Genomic DNA, 14535 nt, shown 5'->3' with positions numbered 1-14535 from the left:
AGCTGTTTTGCATCTCATTCTGGTTGTTTTGTGTCTCTTTATAGTTGATTTACATCTCTTTGTGGTCTTTTTGTGTGTTTGTGGTCACTTTATGTATCTTTTCTTCTCATTTATTCCTATTTGTTGTCATTTTATGTCACTTTGTTGTAGTTTTTGTCTATTTTTAAAAAAAATATTTTTAGGTTTTTGCATTTGCTATGTAGTCATTTTTAGTAGTCATTTTACATCTGTTTTAAGTGATTTGACATCTCTTTATTTTTCCGTTTTATTCCTCCTCTCCTTGTTGTTGTTTTGTGTTTCTTTGACATGTTGCAGTTGAAGCCCAGGGGCCCCCTGACCATTTGGGGCCCTAGGCCAGTGCCAGCAGTAGGCTCGTCCATGCTTAGATAGTTTACAGTAGTAGAACTTTTAGTCAAGTAAAGTATCTGACTACTTTTCCCACCAGACTAAAAAAGTTTTACCTTACGTTTATTTGTTTGTTTGTTTTCGTGCAACTGCTTTGTGGGCGAGTGTGCAGCACTCGGTTGGCAGACTGTCGTTGTGGTGCAGGTCTCAGCACAGGCCGGGCCCAGTGCTGCAGGTTGTCCGGTAGGGTGCCTGCCGAGCTACAAGCATGCTGTTGATGTCAGGAGCAGAGGAGGGGAACGTGAGGAATGGCTGAAAACTGACGGTGATCTCCTGCAAGGAAACATACCAGGACAGAAAAATGATTGTCCGGTATGTTTAACTGAAGATTTCACTGTCACCGGATCAGCTTCTTAGCGACGCGTTAACAGCCACCGCTAGTTTTTTTTTTTCGGGGGGGGGGTTTATTTAATGGGACAACGAAAACGCAAAAAACGCAAGGTAGGCTACCGCTCCTGTCGCCAGCACTGCTACTTTATTTTCATGGACTAATACGACACACAGGGGGTTGAGAAATGTTTCACAGCAAGGTAAATCGCTCGTCTTCGTCTTCTTTCTAACACTAACTAGACGTTAGCGTGGATATTTTTGGTCAGGCTCGTTAATGTACGAAGTGTTTGAACGTTACATTTTGTATTGAAAAGCGTCGGTTAGGCTTCATCTCTTCATGCCTCAACCGACCAAACCACATGAGAAGTCGACGTCCGGAATAGATTAAACCACTAACAAAGCCTCCCCTGTCCGCCTTTTTGTGTCGCTTTCACCTGAACCGACGAGGAGAAAATGCGTGTGGATTTGTTTTGGATATGTTTGTGGTGTTTCCTTCGTCCTGGTGCCACCGGTCAAGGGCAGTCGACGGCCGTTTGTTCGCCCTCATGCAGCTGCGATGAAGATGGAGGTGCAGACTGCTCCGGGAGAGGACTGACCATCGTCCCAACCGGGCTCAGCGCTTTCACCTACTACCTGTAAGTGCTAACCAACATCCACCGCGAAGTACACGCTCAAAACATGTCTGTGCACCTATACATGCCTCACCGTAAAGGCCCCTGTGCATGTATGGGATGTTGTTGTATTTGCACCGCAAGTGAATGATGGACATTCACCATCACCGGGTAAACTTTTCACATACTGTATGTCTCACTAGAGGAAATACTCTGAAGATGTTAGTCAGAATGACCTGGTTAGTCAGGGCTTGTAGTCTGAGTCATTATTTGATGTGTCACAACCCAAGGTCTTCTCACAGGTCAGTTTACAACACACAGTTATAGCTACAACTGCTTACCAACTTCTCCAGTACAGCTAAAAAGTTGCATTCCTCTCAGAAACAATATTAAACCAGCTCACAGTTGAGTTGTAACAGACATCTGTAGGGCTGAAACTAATATTATTAGGTACTTTTTACTTTTAATCCAGGGTTGCAACAGATGCTTATTTCCATTATTGATTAATCTTCTGATTATTTTCAAGATTCATTATTTTTATCTGGAAAATGTAAGTAAAAAGTGGAAAAGGCCTATTATAAGTTCCTGGAGGCCAAGATGACATCTTCAGATGTCTTGTTTTGTACGATCAACAGTTCATAACCCAGATATATTCACTTTGATATGATATGACCCTGAAAAGTATTACATTCTCACATTTGAGAAGCTGCAACCAGTGAAAGTTACATATTTGCTTATGAACAAAATGTTTATTCATTATTCAAGTTATTCAACGATTATCTGTCAGTTAACTAACTGATTAATTGACTAATGGTTGCAGCTCTAAATCAGTCATTTTAGAGTTGATTAGTCGATAAATTGAGCTTCAGAAAATAAATGACAACTGTTTTGATAATAGAGCAATAAATACTTTCTGGTCCCAGTGTCTGAAAAGTGCAGATTTGATTATTTTCTTTGTCATGGTAGTAAACTGAATATTTATGGGGTTTGGTTTTATTGTCTGGATTTATAGGCAATTTGAATATTTCATTTTGGACGCTTTGGACATTTTTTAGACCAAACTGTTTATCAAGAAAAATTATCAGAAGCTTAATAAATAATAAGAACAATTGTCAGTTGCTGCATTCACTCTATAAAATGTATAAAGTAGTCAAAAATGACAGGCACAAGTTTCCAGAGCCAATGTTATGTCTATAAATTTCTTTTTTTTTGGCAACTAGCAGTCCAAATTAAAAAATATATTCAATTTACAACTATATAAAACTGAGACAAGCAGCAATCTCACATTTGAGTGTCTGGAACCAGTGAATGTTTACGACTTAATGATCAGCATGGTTTGACTTAGATCTGTTTGTGACCTCATCACTCCATGCACTCCCTCTAACCGTTATTTGCTACCCGTCGTCCAGCAGCAGGTTGTGTTTTCAAAGGTATTTTTCAGATATCAGAGATGTCTACTTTCTGCCAGGAATGATAAAATGTTTGTCTGGGGCTAAACCAGCTAATATTGATTGAAAACCAGGCTATATTGGATTTAAACATTAGTTTGGCCCCTGATAAACATTTTATTTTTCAGGCAAACAGAAGATGTTTCTGGGATCACATAATCACCTTTTAATAGACAACTTACTGCTGGATCACAGGTGAAAACATAACAATTTGAACTTTACCCCTATGTTTGGGTTGGAAATGCTATGCGACTGAATCATGGAGTAAAGTTCGGAGTGTTGTGCTCACAAATGGGGCTAGATTTGGGTGAGTTCTGCTGTATGGATTGTAGCCAGCACTGCCTTGTTCCCAGTGCTGTACATACGTAAAATAATTAGGAGTCAAGCTTGTGCCATTGTCACATTCTCACCACAAGAGTTTAACTTCTGCTTCAAAGTAAGGGCACTGGTTTTTACAAAAAAAAGTGGAGCTCATGGGCACCAGGCAGGTTAGATCTGCACGGAAGGGTGCAGATACAGTTGATTGCCCCATGAAGAAACTCTTCAGTTTGTTTCACAGCCACTGGGTTAATCATAAACTTAAGTAACCACCTCTGCAACAGAACTGAAAACAGCAATTTATTGTGGCTTGTTGTAGTTACTGTGCTCCCTTGAATAACAAATAGAAGGAGTTATGACTTTGAGTTTACACAGGCACTTGTCTATTTAGAATGTTTCTTGGTTAATAGAATAACTTGCGTTTCATTGTCGCCTTGCCTCAAAGTGTAAAGGCTTGTGCTTGTTTGGGGAAACCTCTATGTGGTTTTGCCACCTTTTAAGAATGGTGGCCCAAGCCTCACTACACCAGAACCAATATTGTGCCACTTGAAATCACCATTGTTAAGAGAGTGTTAGGTAAAGTAAACAGAGGGAGTGGATTCATATACCAGGCTGTCAAGACATGTCACGCTAGGCCTACTGCTTACAGCTGAATCTCTCGGCATACTTCTTCCTCTGGGAGAAAAAAATGCCTCAATGTATTATGGGCAGTCTGACATCTCAACATGAAACAATGTTTTCACAAAATGATATCATACCTCTTATCCCCTCTGTGCTGGCCTATTTTATGCCAAACTGGAAAACAATATGTTGTTTTCAGGATCTTCTCGTCTCACAGTCTGCTCTCGCCATGGTTATCTCAATGCTCTGTGACAAGTTTTAAACACCAACGTGCCTAATGTATTCACTTCAAACTCTTAAAAGTATGTGAAAGGTTGTTTGTCCCTCTCTCTGTCCTACTCTCATTTGTTCTCCTGGTCTCTTGAACTTTAGTTGTCCTCTCCCACTCCCTCCGTCTTTTGTATGTGAAGCACTGGGGTTAGGGATCATGATGGATTAGTGAGACATATTGCAGCTGCAAGGGCTCCTTCTCTCATGGCTAATGCACCCACAATGGCCTGCTGATGTGTAAGGGAAAAGTCTCATATATGAGTGTTTTGTATTACAATATCTTCAACTGAGCTCATTCACATTTGTTTGCAGTTATCATGTCTTTAGAATCAATATGGTGATGTAAAGACAGTGAGGAAAAATCTAGTCGGTGCCAAAAACAGGGAGTAAGGTGTATTAATTTAAAGATACAAACATACAGATATATACACTCCAAATAGCAGAAACAGACAGATTGAAGGTAGTGTTTTGTAAGCATAACTATGTCCAAAGGTCAGGAAAACAACTCTTTTCAAGGCTGAGTATTTAAGGCTGTTAATTTTGTCGTTCTGTGGATTTGTACCTTTTTACTCTAGGAAAAAAAAAAATGGCAACAAAAGACCATACATTGTACAATAAATCATATGACAGTGTTCGAGTGGACTCTTACCTACAGCCCACAGGGGCTTGAGTTTTGGCATCTGTAATGGAAACAGCCCTGTCACAGAAAAGCAGATGAGTGAGAAAAGAGGAGGCCCCTCAGCCAGTTACAAAGCAAACACTCCTTTTGAAGGTATGTAGTTTACCTGTCACTGAGTCTCTGCACAGGTTTCGTTTTTTGGCACAGTGTCTGCATGAACTTGTGTGCATTTTAAGGGAGCAAGAGGGAGTTATTACAGCTTACATCTCACTTGAGTTAGGCCCTTTCATAGTGTGAACAAGGTTGAGACTTACGGAAAACAGAGGGGTGGCGTCAGGGGTCTTGCACTCTGCTGGTGAAGCTAGCCGGCTTCACCACTGGTGCCCTCAATCCATTTTTAACTGAATGATACTTTTGTTCTTGGTCAGCAGAGGTGAAAGGATCCAGTCAGTGGTTCCCGCTCCCAAACAGGATGACTTGTGGATGGGGGAATATTAACGCTCTCTCCCCCTCTCTGAGTCCCCAACCCTGTCCTCCACTTATACACCTATTCCCATCCCCCCATCACATAGTTTCTAACTGCTAATGATTGCAGGTTTTCTGCATCTTGTGCCCAGTATTCAAAAATGAACTATCATCCCAAGCTGAGTTTTTTAAGATTTGACGTTTTTGACTTAAATGGTCAAAGGTCAGGGTCATAGGACTAAGACCTGTTAACAGGACATGAGCGTTGAAAAGAATGATGAGCAAATGCTCAGAAGTGTAAAGAAATGTAATGTTTGTCGTGTGGAGAGCACATCGACAATTCTAGACCATCTTAGGTAGTTGACATTTATTCAGTGTATAGCCCAAGACTGGAGCAGAAGGATGCTGCTAATTGTGCATTCACCGTCCATAATATACCTGTGCTGAAACTCCCATTTGTTTCCTTCAGTAATGTGACATAATAGAGATAGGTTAGCTTTTAAATGTCCTTTGTACCAAATCATGTACATATCTACGATGTATAATCTTAACTGTCTATTCACCAATATTTGACACAATTGATCAACTTGTCATTGCATTGTGCAGTGCAGTGTGCTGCAGCATCCATTTAATTGTTTTTTACTAGTATCTTGAACATCCTTGATTGTAGGTTTTGAGAAGAGTTTTTGTGTGGATTGTAGAAATAAGTTTAGTAGAGTAGTAGCGCCTGGTTACAAAAAAGAAGGAAGAGATTATGTTAGTCCATATTTTCAAGACGTGAAGTTTTTCTCAAAAGTGATAGAAAGTTTAGCTTCAAAAGAAAGGGAGTTTGGAAAAGTCTTGATCTTTGCTGTACAGTTTACTTTCAGAAAACGTTGAACTCGTTAAATACAGGGGGGAGAAGGGTAAGCTCTTCTACCTCTGGAAATCAGGTTTCACTTCAAGAAAGAGATGATAAAGTTAAAAGAAAAACGTGAAGGAAGTGAACTTGTAATTTGCATTCGAAGATATGTAAATCCTGCTATGAATATGCAAAATCGTTGCTAGTACTATTGAAAATTATGTATTGAAATGTACTTAATACGATTATACACTATATTCTATAGATTATGTATAAGGCTCTTAAATGTAGGATTTTTTTGCAAATTTATTAAAAAGGAAAAACTGAAATATCACATTGACATAAGAACTCAAACTCATTGCTATGACAATTAAAATTCTGCTCCCATTTCTCGTGATCATCTTTGAGATGAACTTCTGGAAGTTCTGGATCTCCACACAGGATCTCTGGAGGTCAACCACAGTGACCTTCAGGTTCTTGGTCATCTGCTTTACCAAGGCCCCTCTGCCCTGATTGTTCAGTTTGGCCAGGCAGTCAGCTCTAGGAAGAGTCCTACTTGTTCCAAACGTCTTCAATTTAAGAATTATGGAGGCCACTGTGCTCTTGGAAACCTTCAGTGCAGCAGAATGTTTTTTGTAGCCTTCCCCAAATCTGAGCCTCAACACAATCCTGTGTCTGAGCTCTACAGGCAGATCCTTCCTCCTCATGGCTTGGATTTTGCTCTGATATGCATTATCAGCTGTGAGATGTTATATAAACCGGTGTGTGCCTTTTATGAATCATTTCCAATCAGCTGTTTTTACCACGGGTAGACTCCAATCAAGGTGTAGAAACATCTCAAAGATGATCAAGAGAAAAGGCACGCAAGTGTTACAGCAAAGAGCTTGAATTTGATATTTTTTCATGAGGCTGCAACATAACAAAATGTTAAAAAAATTGAAGGGGTCTGAACACTTTCTGAATGATATGATAAAAACATGAGTAAAAGGGAAATAAAAACAGTGCTTAAATTCCCTGTGAGCAGACTGTAGAGCTGCTCTATCAGCAGACTGCCTGAGTGATCCAACAAACTGTGACAGAAACATTAATTGGGAACATGCAACAGATTCTCTATAAATGCCACACAAAGTCTCCATGAGGGAAGGTGCATTTTTTTAAAATTGTTTTTCAAATTTTCCTTTTCAAAATCCTGATCCTGTCATACATTTATATGTCACTTGTAAGCACCGTCTATTGCCGTTTTCTGATTGGCAAACAGGACACATAAAGTATGTTCTGGTCAGCAGTTTAACCACCATCAGTATGCAAGGTTTATTAAACAGCAGGTAACCATAGCAACTGGTCTTCTGCTTTATGCTGCGTTATCACTGAACTTAGTTGAAATGGACCAAGCCATATGTTTACCTGACTAATGCAATTCATGTGTTATTGCATGTGTGATAATGTATAGCTCATTATCCCACATGCATTTTACATTAAATAAGGTTGTCCTCGTGTAAATTTAAGGTGTTGTCTAGTGTAATGTTGTACACTAAAAGTCACTTCTACAGGCTGTGAAAAAAAGTCACTGATGACAGATGTGCTGTATGTTTCACTTTTGCTTTGACAGCAGGTCAACACACAGGAACCACTGATAATCTAAGCACAATATTCAGAAATTAAAACATTTTTTTTTGTATTTTAAGTATTTTTTTTTTAGAGCTTTGGATGGTAGGTCATTTTCAAATTTGTCAGATAATACAGGTATGAAATATCCATTCAACTTTTTTTTTTTTTTTTTTTTTTTACACAAAAGAAATTACACAAAAAGTGAAAACAAATCTCTACCAACTGATGTAAATTCATTTTAAATCCAAAATGAAAAAATATTGATTGCATAAGCTTTCCTGAACATTTTTACAATATGGTGTTACAGTATGGTGTGGGTTGGTTTTAAATGGATAAGTACAGTAGCTGTGTCTGGTTTGTATAGCCATTACACGTTGCATTAAGGCTGAAATGTTGGATTTTCGATTTATCAGACCACAGGATCTTTGTTCAAAGCGTGTCCCTTTTTTCTAGGAGTGTGTTTATTTTGGCCACTCTGCCACACAGGCTTGATTTGTGAAGTGCTGCGCTGATTGTTGTCCTTCCGGTGAAACCTCTCATAGGAACCAATGAACTCTCTAGTTATGTTACAGTAGCTTTTGGCATTTTGGCTTATGACCTCAAAGTCTTTTCCTGCTTGTTTGGATTGGTCTGGGTAACATATGGTTTTGTCTTAGTTATGAAGCCTATTGTGCTCTTACATATCACCTCACAAAGTTTCCCAACAAGTAAGTTTTATCAGGTGGTTAAAGCGGCTGCACAACAGTTACGCCCAGTAGTTATTAAGTGTAAATATTTAGCAACAATTAAGCTCTTTGTAAGACGTAGTTTGTGTGGTTATGCAGTGATCTGTAAATCTGTACTTGGTAAACAACCTATAAACAGGCCAAGTTTGAACTTACAAAGTGCTGCTGCAACAGGCAGCTGCTCTGTGCTTCGTTGCTGTGTTTGAATTCTATGGACACTTGTTATAGGCACTGTCTTTTGTGGTGTTTTAATATGGGTTTGTTTTGTTAGAAATAATGTCAAATAAACAACAGGTTGTAGGAAGTTTCAGAGATGCAACAGATGCACAGAGATGATCGTACATGTGTTTCAGCATGTCAGAAACACAACGGTTTAAACTGTATATGATTAAAACCCCCATATTCACCTAAGCAGAAATATGCTCAGTTAGTCTTTGCACCAGATATAAGTGTATTTACTGTTAATCTCATTCATTCTGATCACATTCACTGTCTGATTAGTCTGATTAAAACACATAATTTTAGTAGATGATCACTACACACTGTTAAAACTGTTATTTATCACACTATACACAGTGTTTTAATGTTTGTCTCTCTGTGTCTGTGAGCGTGTAAGCAGTGCGTATGCACCCCATTGTATCTCTACCTTCATCTTTTTCTTTCTCTCGAAAGGCAGCCCCTAAAACCATATGGTAAAAAAATTTGAAATTGGGCACACTGATTGGGGACACCCCTGTGATGCTTTTCACCAAGTGTCACATCTGTGCTTTAAGAGGTCTAGCGCCACCAACAGGTCAGATTTGGGGGTATGTTCACGTATGTAACTTTTGGACCGTATGCCTGATTTTCAAAAATGAGGTACCATTAGATTCCTTGGATAAAGCTGAGTTCAATGATTTTCTGCCATATTGGATTTTATGTAAAAGTGTTTTTTCACTACTTCTCAGACAAACTTTGCCAATCGTCACTAAAATTGGCACAGCTGATCTTCAGGCTAAGTCTCACAAAAGTTACAACATGGAAGAACTCAAGTCATATCGCAACCAATCTTTAATCAACTGACATGAAACTTGCTGTGAGTGCTTACAACCATGCCCTTGACACAATGACATAGCGTTTCCATGGCAACAGTGGCCTGCTGGGCTGCTTGGCCCTCACATAGCTGATTGCCTCTATATTGTTAGAATATGCTCTTATTATACCTTAGCAATTATATTTTCCTTTTCTCAAAGCATGTCTGTTTTTTTTTCTCAGATTCTCTGCTTCCTCTGCTAAAATGAAGCCAAATGGCACATGTGATAGAAATTTACTGATACCTGTTTGTAGAAGCATTTAGGCTTGTCACCGTTTATCACATCTGCATTTTTAGTGTCCTCTTCAATCTATCTTAGCTGGGACAGGCCAGGACCTTGATGAGTAAAGCAGCCACACACAGAGGGAGGGAGGAAGTGTGATAGAGTCGTGCAGGCCTCCCATACTCCCCAGGCTTGCATGTGGTTCAAAGCAGTCAACAGTCTGCAGAAGATTTAGTCAAACGGTTTAAAATGTGGTTAGGGATGTATCCATCTGACCATCAGTGGTGGCAGATCTGCAGCAGTGGTTGAAGAACACCACCAGAGATGTTGTCAGGGTAGGAAAAAAAAAAAAAAAAACCCATAAGCAGGATGTTGATGGAAGTGGTGTTGTAGCTGCACAGTCTATATGGTAATTGGATAACCAGGTAAGCGGAGATGGGATATAGGTCGCTGGGATGATGAGGGTTATGTCAGGGCCCGCCTTTTAAGGCTTCTTTATGTGTGTGTTTGTGAGTGTGTGTGTGTGTGTGTGTAGTTGGGACTGCAGAGGAAGGGCAATATGATCCTTGTAGGATTCAGGGGCCCACACACAAGGTCCTAGAGAGATCTGGCAGTGAAATTCAAGATGACCAGTCGGAGAGTGAAAGGGAGGGGGGCAGGGGGTTGCTACATTTGTGAATCCCGGATGTTTTTTCAGTCTTGATATGAGCCATCTCTTTACATATGGCGTCTGGGTGGAGGAGGGGTGGGGGCTTTCTTTTGAAGCAGGTTAGTAGATTCCTACTCAAGATTAGGCATCCAGAGTTGAGTTTACTTTCACATTATAGGTCTCCTCTGCAGACCTAATGTAGCATTTTGTCCCTTACATTTCACTGCCAGTTGAAAACACACAGCACTGCTTTCCTAAAGATAACACGGTTTCAGTAGTGAGCATATACATATCAGTGTGTTTTCTTTGAAATATCATTATGAAAATGTAAACACATATTCTCATATTAGCTTTGGCGGGGAAGCAAATCAAGTCCTGTGTGCATATTTTTCATGCTGCTACATGCCTATCTTTACTTGAAGTTGGTTTGAAAACTGAAGATCCCTGCGGCTAAGGAGAAGGGTTTTTTCAAGGCTTTTTTGTCGTTGAGCTTGCACTCATGCAGGCACAGTCAAAAGACATAAAATGAAAAAAAATTATAAAACTGTCTTAAGGCATGTGTAACACAGCTACCCTGTTGTTCGTATAGTTTACAATTACACAACTCAAAGACTTCATCATGTTACGATCTTAATTGCACGTTTGATGTAGTTTGGTTCATACAACAAGACAGAGATGAATTTCTCTAATAAATACAAAATCTTATACAAGTAAGTAAAACATTTAAGATCTGTTAAGCCTGCTTACTAAAACCATAACAAACTCTGATTCAAAGGTTTTAGTGAGCTCAGAGATTTCACTGTGTTTCTAACTGATATTTTTTTTTTGTTTCCACAGTGACCTGAGCATGAACAACATCACTGAGCTTCCAGCATATGTATTCAAGAACTTCCCCTATCTGGAAGAACTGTGAGTACATGCCCCCCCCCACTTGTTAATGATGTATTTACTCTGTACAATGTTGACATGAGGGCTGGGCTTTATGATACGCACCTGGGTATTTGAGTTTGTACTGCAAAACACACAGTATTGGTGCACAACATGCCCTTATTCTGAGCCGGAGAAGATAAGCGTAGCATTACGTGAGGTAACGAATCACTCGCCATTCATGAATTGAGCAAGGGCGGTTATAAAAGGTGCAGTAAAGCTCAATTAAAAAGGTGAGGTGAGACAACATGTATTGAAGCTGCAATCATGTGACATCCTGTGTGGATTTTTCCTTTTAAGGGATTATCAGGGTGGCAACAGCACATCAATGCTCTGGGGCTTTGTTGAGTGGCATACATCTAATCTCAGTGGGTGTTTGTTATTTCTTTATTCTTTAAATACTCGGCTGTGTGGCTCTGTGCTGCTGGGAGTCAGAGATAAAATCTGTCTACCTGATATCAGGTAACATGTGGCCCTGAGAATGCAAACTGACCAGCGAGTGAACAGCGGTTCCAGCTCCACTTGGCCATGTTTTTTCAGCTCCCTTGCATCTTTCAGCCGGCCGAGTCTTCACCCTCTTCTTTTCCATACACCACCCCAATCTCCTTTGTCGAAAGGCAATTTACTTTTCATCACATTGTGTGGAGGAATGCAAGGCAGGAAGGAAGAGGGCAAAACAATGGTTTCCATGGCAACAAGGCTAAAAAGCCACCCAGTCTTACTGCTACGTCTTTCTTGTCTTAGATCGTCATAATGAATGGACTGTCTATGGGGCGTCTGTTTTTAAAGAGAGGTATTTTGATTGACATATACCCTTAGTTCATATGTGTGTTTGTTCAACCTTTTTCTGGAAACAAATCTGCAGGCTTGTCTCAGTGAACTTTGGTGGATGGCTTTTTTGCTCTGAGGCTGCAGCAGTGTCAGTGAACCAGAGCATGGGCCCTGAGGGCAAAGACAGAAAGGGAAAGAGTTGACAGAGAAAGAGAGCGGGCCATCCTCATACAGGACAGGAGCGGAGACGAGGGAGGAATATAGCTTCCTTCGTAGTCACGCAATCTCCTCTGCTCTCTTTCTTTCTTGCCAAAGGCGCAACAAAGCTCAGCAGACGTGATGACAGGTATTCTCCGACTCCTTAGCAGTTTGTTTGTATTCTTGAAAATAACCTGTGACCAATAGGCTGACTGCATCTACAGTGAATTGTGATAATGACATCTGGGTCAGTCTTATGTTGCTTATATGTTGCATTTTGTGCACAGTATGATTTAAAGCATTTATTGTCATTAATGTAATGTTTTTTGTTTTGTAATGTTTAAATGTATTCCTCTGCAGTGGCAGTAGGCTGGTGAACAGTAATCTTAATGTGATGGCGGAGCTACAGCTATGTACTTTCACTACCACCACAGACACACACACACACACACACACACACACACACACACACACACACACACACACACACACACACACACACTGGAGAGCTTCTTGCTAGTACATATAGATACATGGCAGGTTACTTCTTACTACCAGCTCTACCTCACTATCCATTCTATGAGCAATGTCCCCTGACCCCTTGCCACGAGCCTCCCTCACACTCCCCTGTTGCATTTTAAAAATATTCCTTGAGGAAGGGCTCTTCTTCAGAATTTGAAGGTGTAGTTACTCTTAAAGGATTTTGGACTATGGACTCATTGGTTGGTTTTCATTATTCTCTACAGTACAATGAATATGATGTGTAATAATGATACTACAGTACCCAAGAGCCTTGGTTGCCGCTGCCATGGAGAAGCCTGACAGTGGCAATACACTTAGTCGTTGCAGCTGGGAATAAAACACAGCACTATAGCTGCTAATTTGATCCAAAATTAATTGGGTGTGATTGGATTTTTCCTGCTGAAATGCAGCTTGTGAGTTGTAGTTAACTTCAACTACAAAGTAGTACACAGGCTTTTACCTTATTTGAACTAGAAACTTTAATTTCTGATTTGTTAATCTTTGGTACTGATGATTCAACCAGGAGAGTTTCATGCCTCCAACTCTAAGCTACGCAACATAGTCTCTGGGCAAAAGGAATGCAACTTTTCTATAACCGAGGCACTTTACAACTCTGAACATGGTGATATGAACATTTTCATTGACAACATGAAATGAAATTGAAATGAAGACATAGGCTTATCGTAACAGCTACCTATACCGACAGTGATACAGAAAGGTGTGTATTGCACATGTGGGAGCATGTGAGCCAGTTGTGGGGGAGGGGTGCTTGTTTGGGTTTTGCTATAGTAGTTTCCCTTATAGAAAGTTAGTGTATTGTTACAGCAAAGTTTAAGGCCTAAATATGTTTTTTTTTTGTAAACTTCACAAGTCATGTTTTTAGTCTTCTGTCAGACTGCACTGCAGGGCTCTTTGTGCATCTACTCCTGACAAAAGTAGACCTGAAGGAGTGGTGTTGCACAAGGATAGGATTTAGCCTTTCCTCAGTGAGATTTAGCACATTCTTCTGTCCTCATCAAAGCCTGGGGCGACGTCCTGAATTTGCTGAGAGATGCAAGAGGAGGAGAAGCTCTTTATATTGTGAAACCTGAAGGATCTGAAAGATTTGTCAAAACACCTTTTCATGTAGAGCTTAGCAGCTTGTGACATTGACTGCAGGTTCTGGGTTCTGTGAGTTCTTGAGGAATTAAGTCATATTGAATTAACCACATTGGCTACTATCTGTTGGAAATCAACCAGAATATGTAATTTTTAATTTGTAGGCGTCCATATGCGTGCGACAACTTGTACTGTAGTCATGACTATAACTGCAGGTCTTGGAGTGAAAGTCTAATTTCAAAAAAGATGTGGAAAGACACGCTCTTGACAAATTGTGGCTCAGTAGAGACAAGTGTTCACATTGATTGATTTGGTGGTATTGTGAATTATTGAATATGTCTTTGTCTCAAAGCCAAGTCAATCTCAATTGACAGCCTCTTTAAAAAGCTGGTGAGCATTCACATCCAAATATGACAGCTATAGTCAACCATACAGTAAATATGGCCTGTGACGTCCAAAATCTTCTTTTAATGTGCGTTCAGAGCAGTTAGTCTGCTGTTGGTGGAGACCATGATGATGAGACATATAGTTTTTTTTTGGCAACAGATTGTAAATCAATCCAAAATAAATAAAAATTAAAAAAAAAACAATCAACTAAATAATTTCTTTTGGCAAAGTAAGGTTTTTCTTCATTCTGGTTTTTAATTGTTTACTCACATGCTCTCCTGTCAAGCTGTCAGAAGCTTTCAATTTAGAAGCACAGAAAGACTTTATTTAACTCTTTGAAGCATTTTACAGTCTTTTTGGACTTGCCATCTTCTGTGACGCTGTGTCTTGGCTGCTGAACAGGTGACTCTCCATTCATGTGGTAGAT

At 39.9% G+C, this 14535-nt stretch overlaps 1 protein-coding gene across 1 annotated transcript in view; it reads left to right on the top strand.

The window, feature by feature from the left end:
- Positions 1 to 581: 581 nt before the first annotated feature.
- lgr4 (leucine-rich repeat containing G protein-coupled receptor 4) overlaps positions 582 to 14535 on the top strand; it is a 32254-nt gene continuing 18300 nt past the window's right edge. The window contains exons 1-2 of the mRNA XM_023424375.2: positions 582 to 1370; positions 11043 to 11114. Coding sequence (XP_023280143.1) covers positions 1189 to 1370; positions 11043 to 11114 — 254 coding nt within the window. The 5' untranslated portion in view covers positions 582 to 1188. The remainder of the gene's footprint in view (positions 1371 to 11042; positions 11115 to 14535) is intronic.

The sequence above is a fragment of the Seriola lalandi genome, unplaced genomic scaffold (assembly GCF_002814215.2).
Source record: "Seriola lalandi dorsalis isolate HSWRI2012SDOR001 ecotype SW California unplaced genomic scaffold, Sedor1 jcf7180002054735, whole genome shotgun sequence".
NCBI classification, from domain to species: Eukaryota; Metazoa; Chordata; class Actinopteri; order Carangiformes; family Carangidae; genus Seriola; species Seriola lalandi.
The sequence above is the reverse complement of the archived record's forward strand: the minus strand, read 5'-3'. Positions and strand labels throughout refer to the sequence as shown.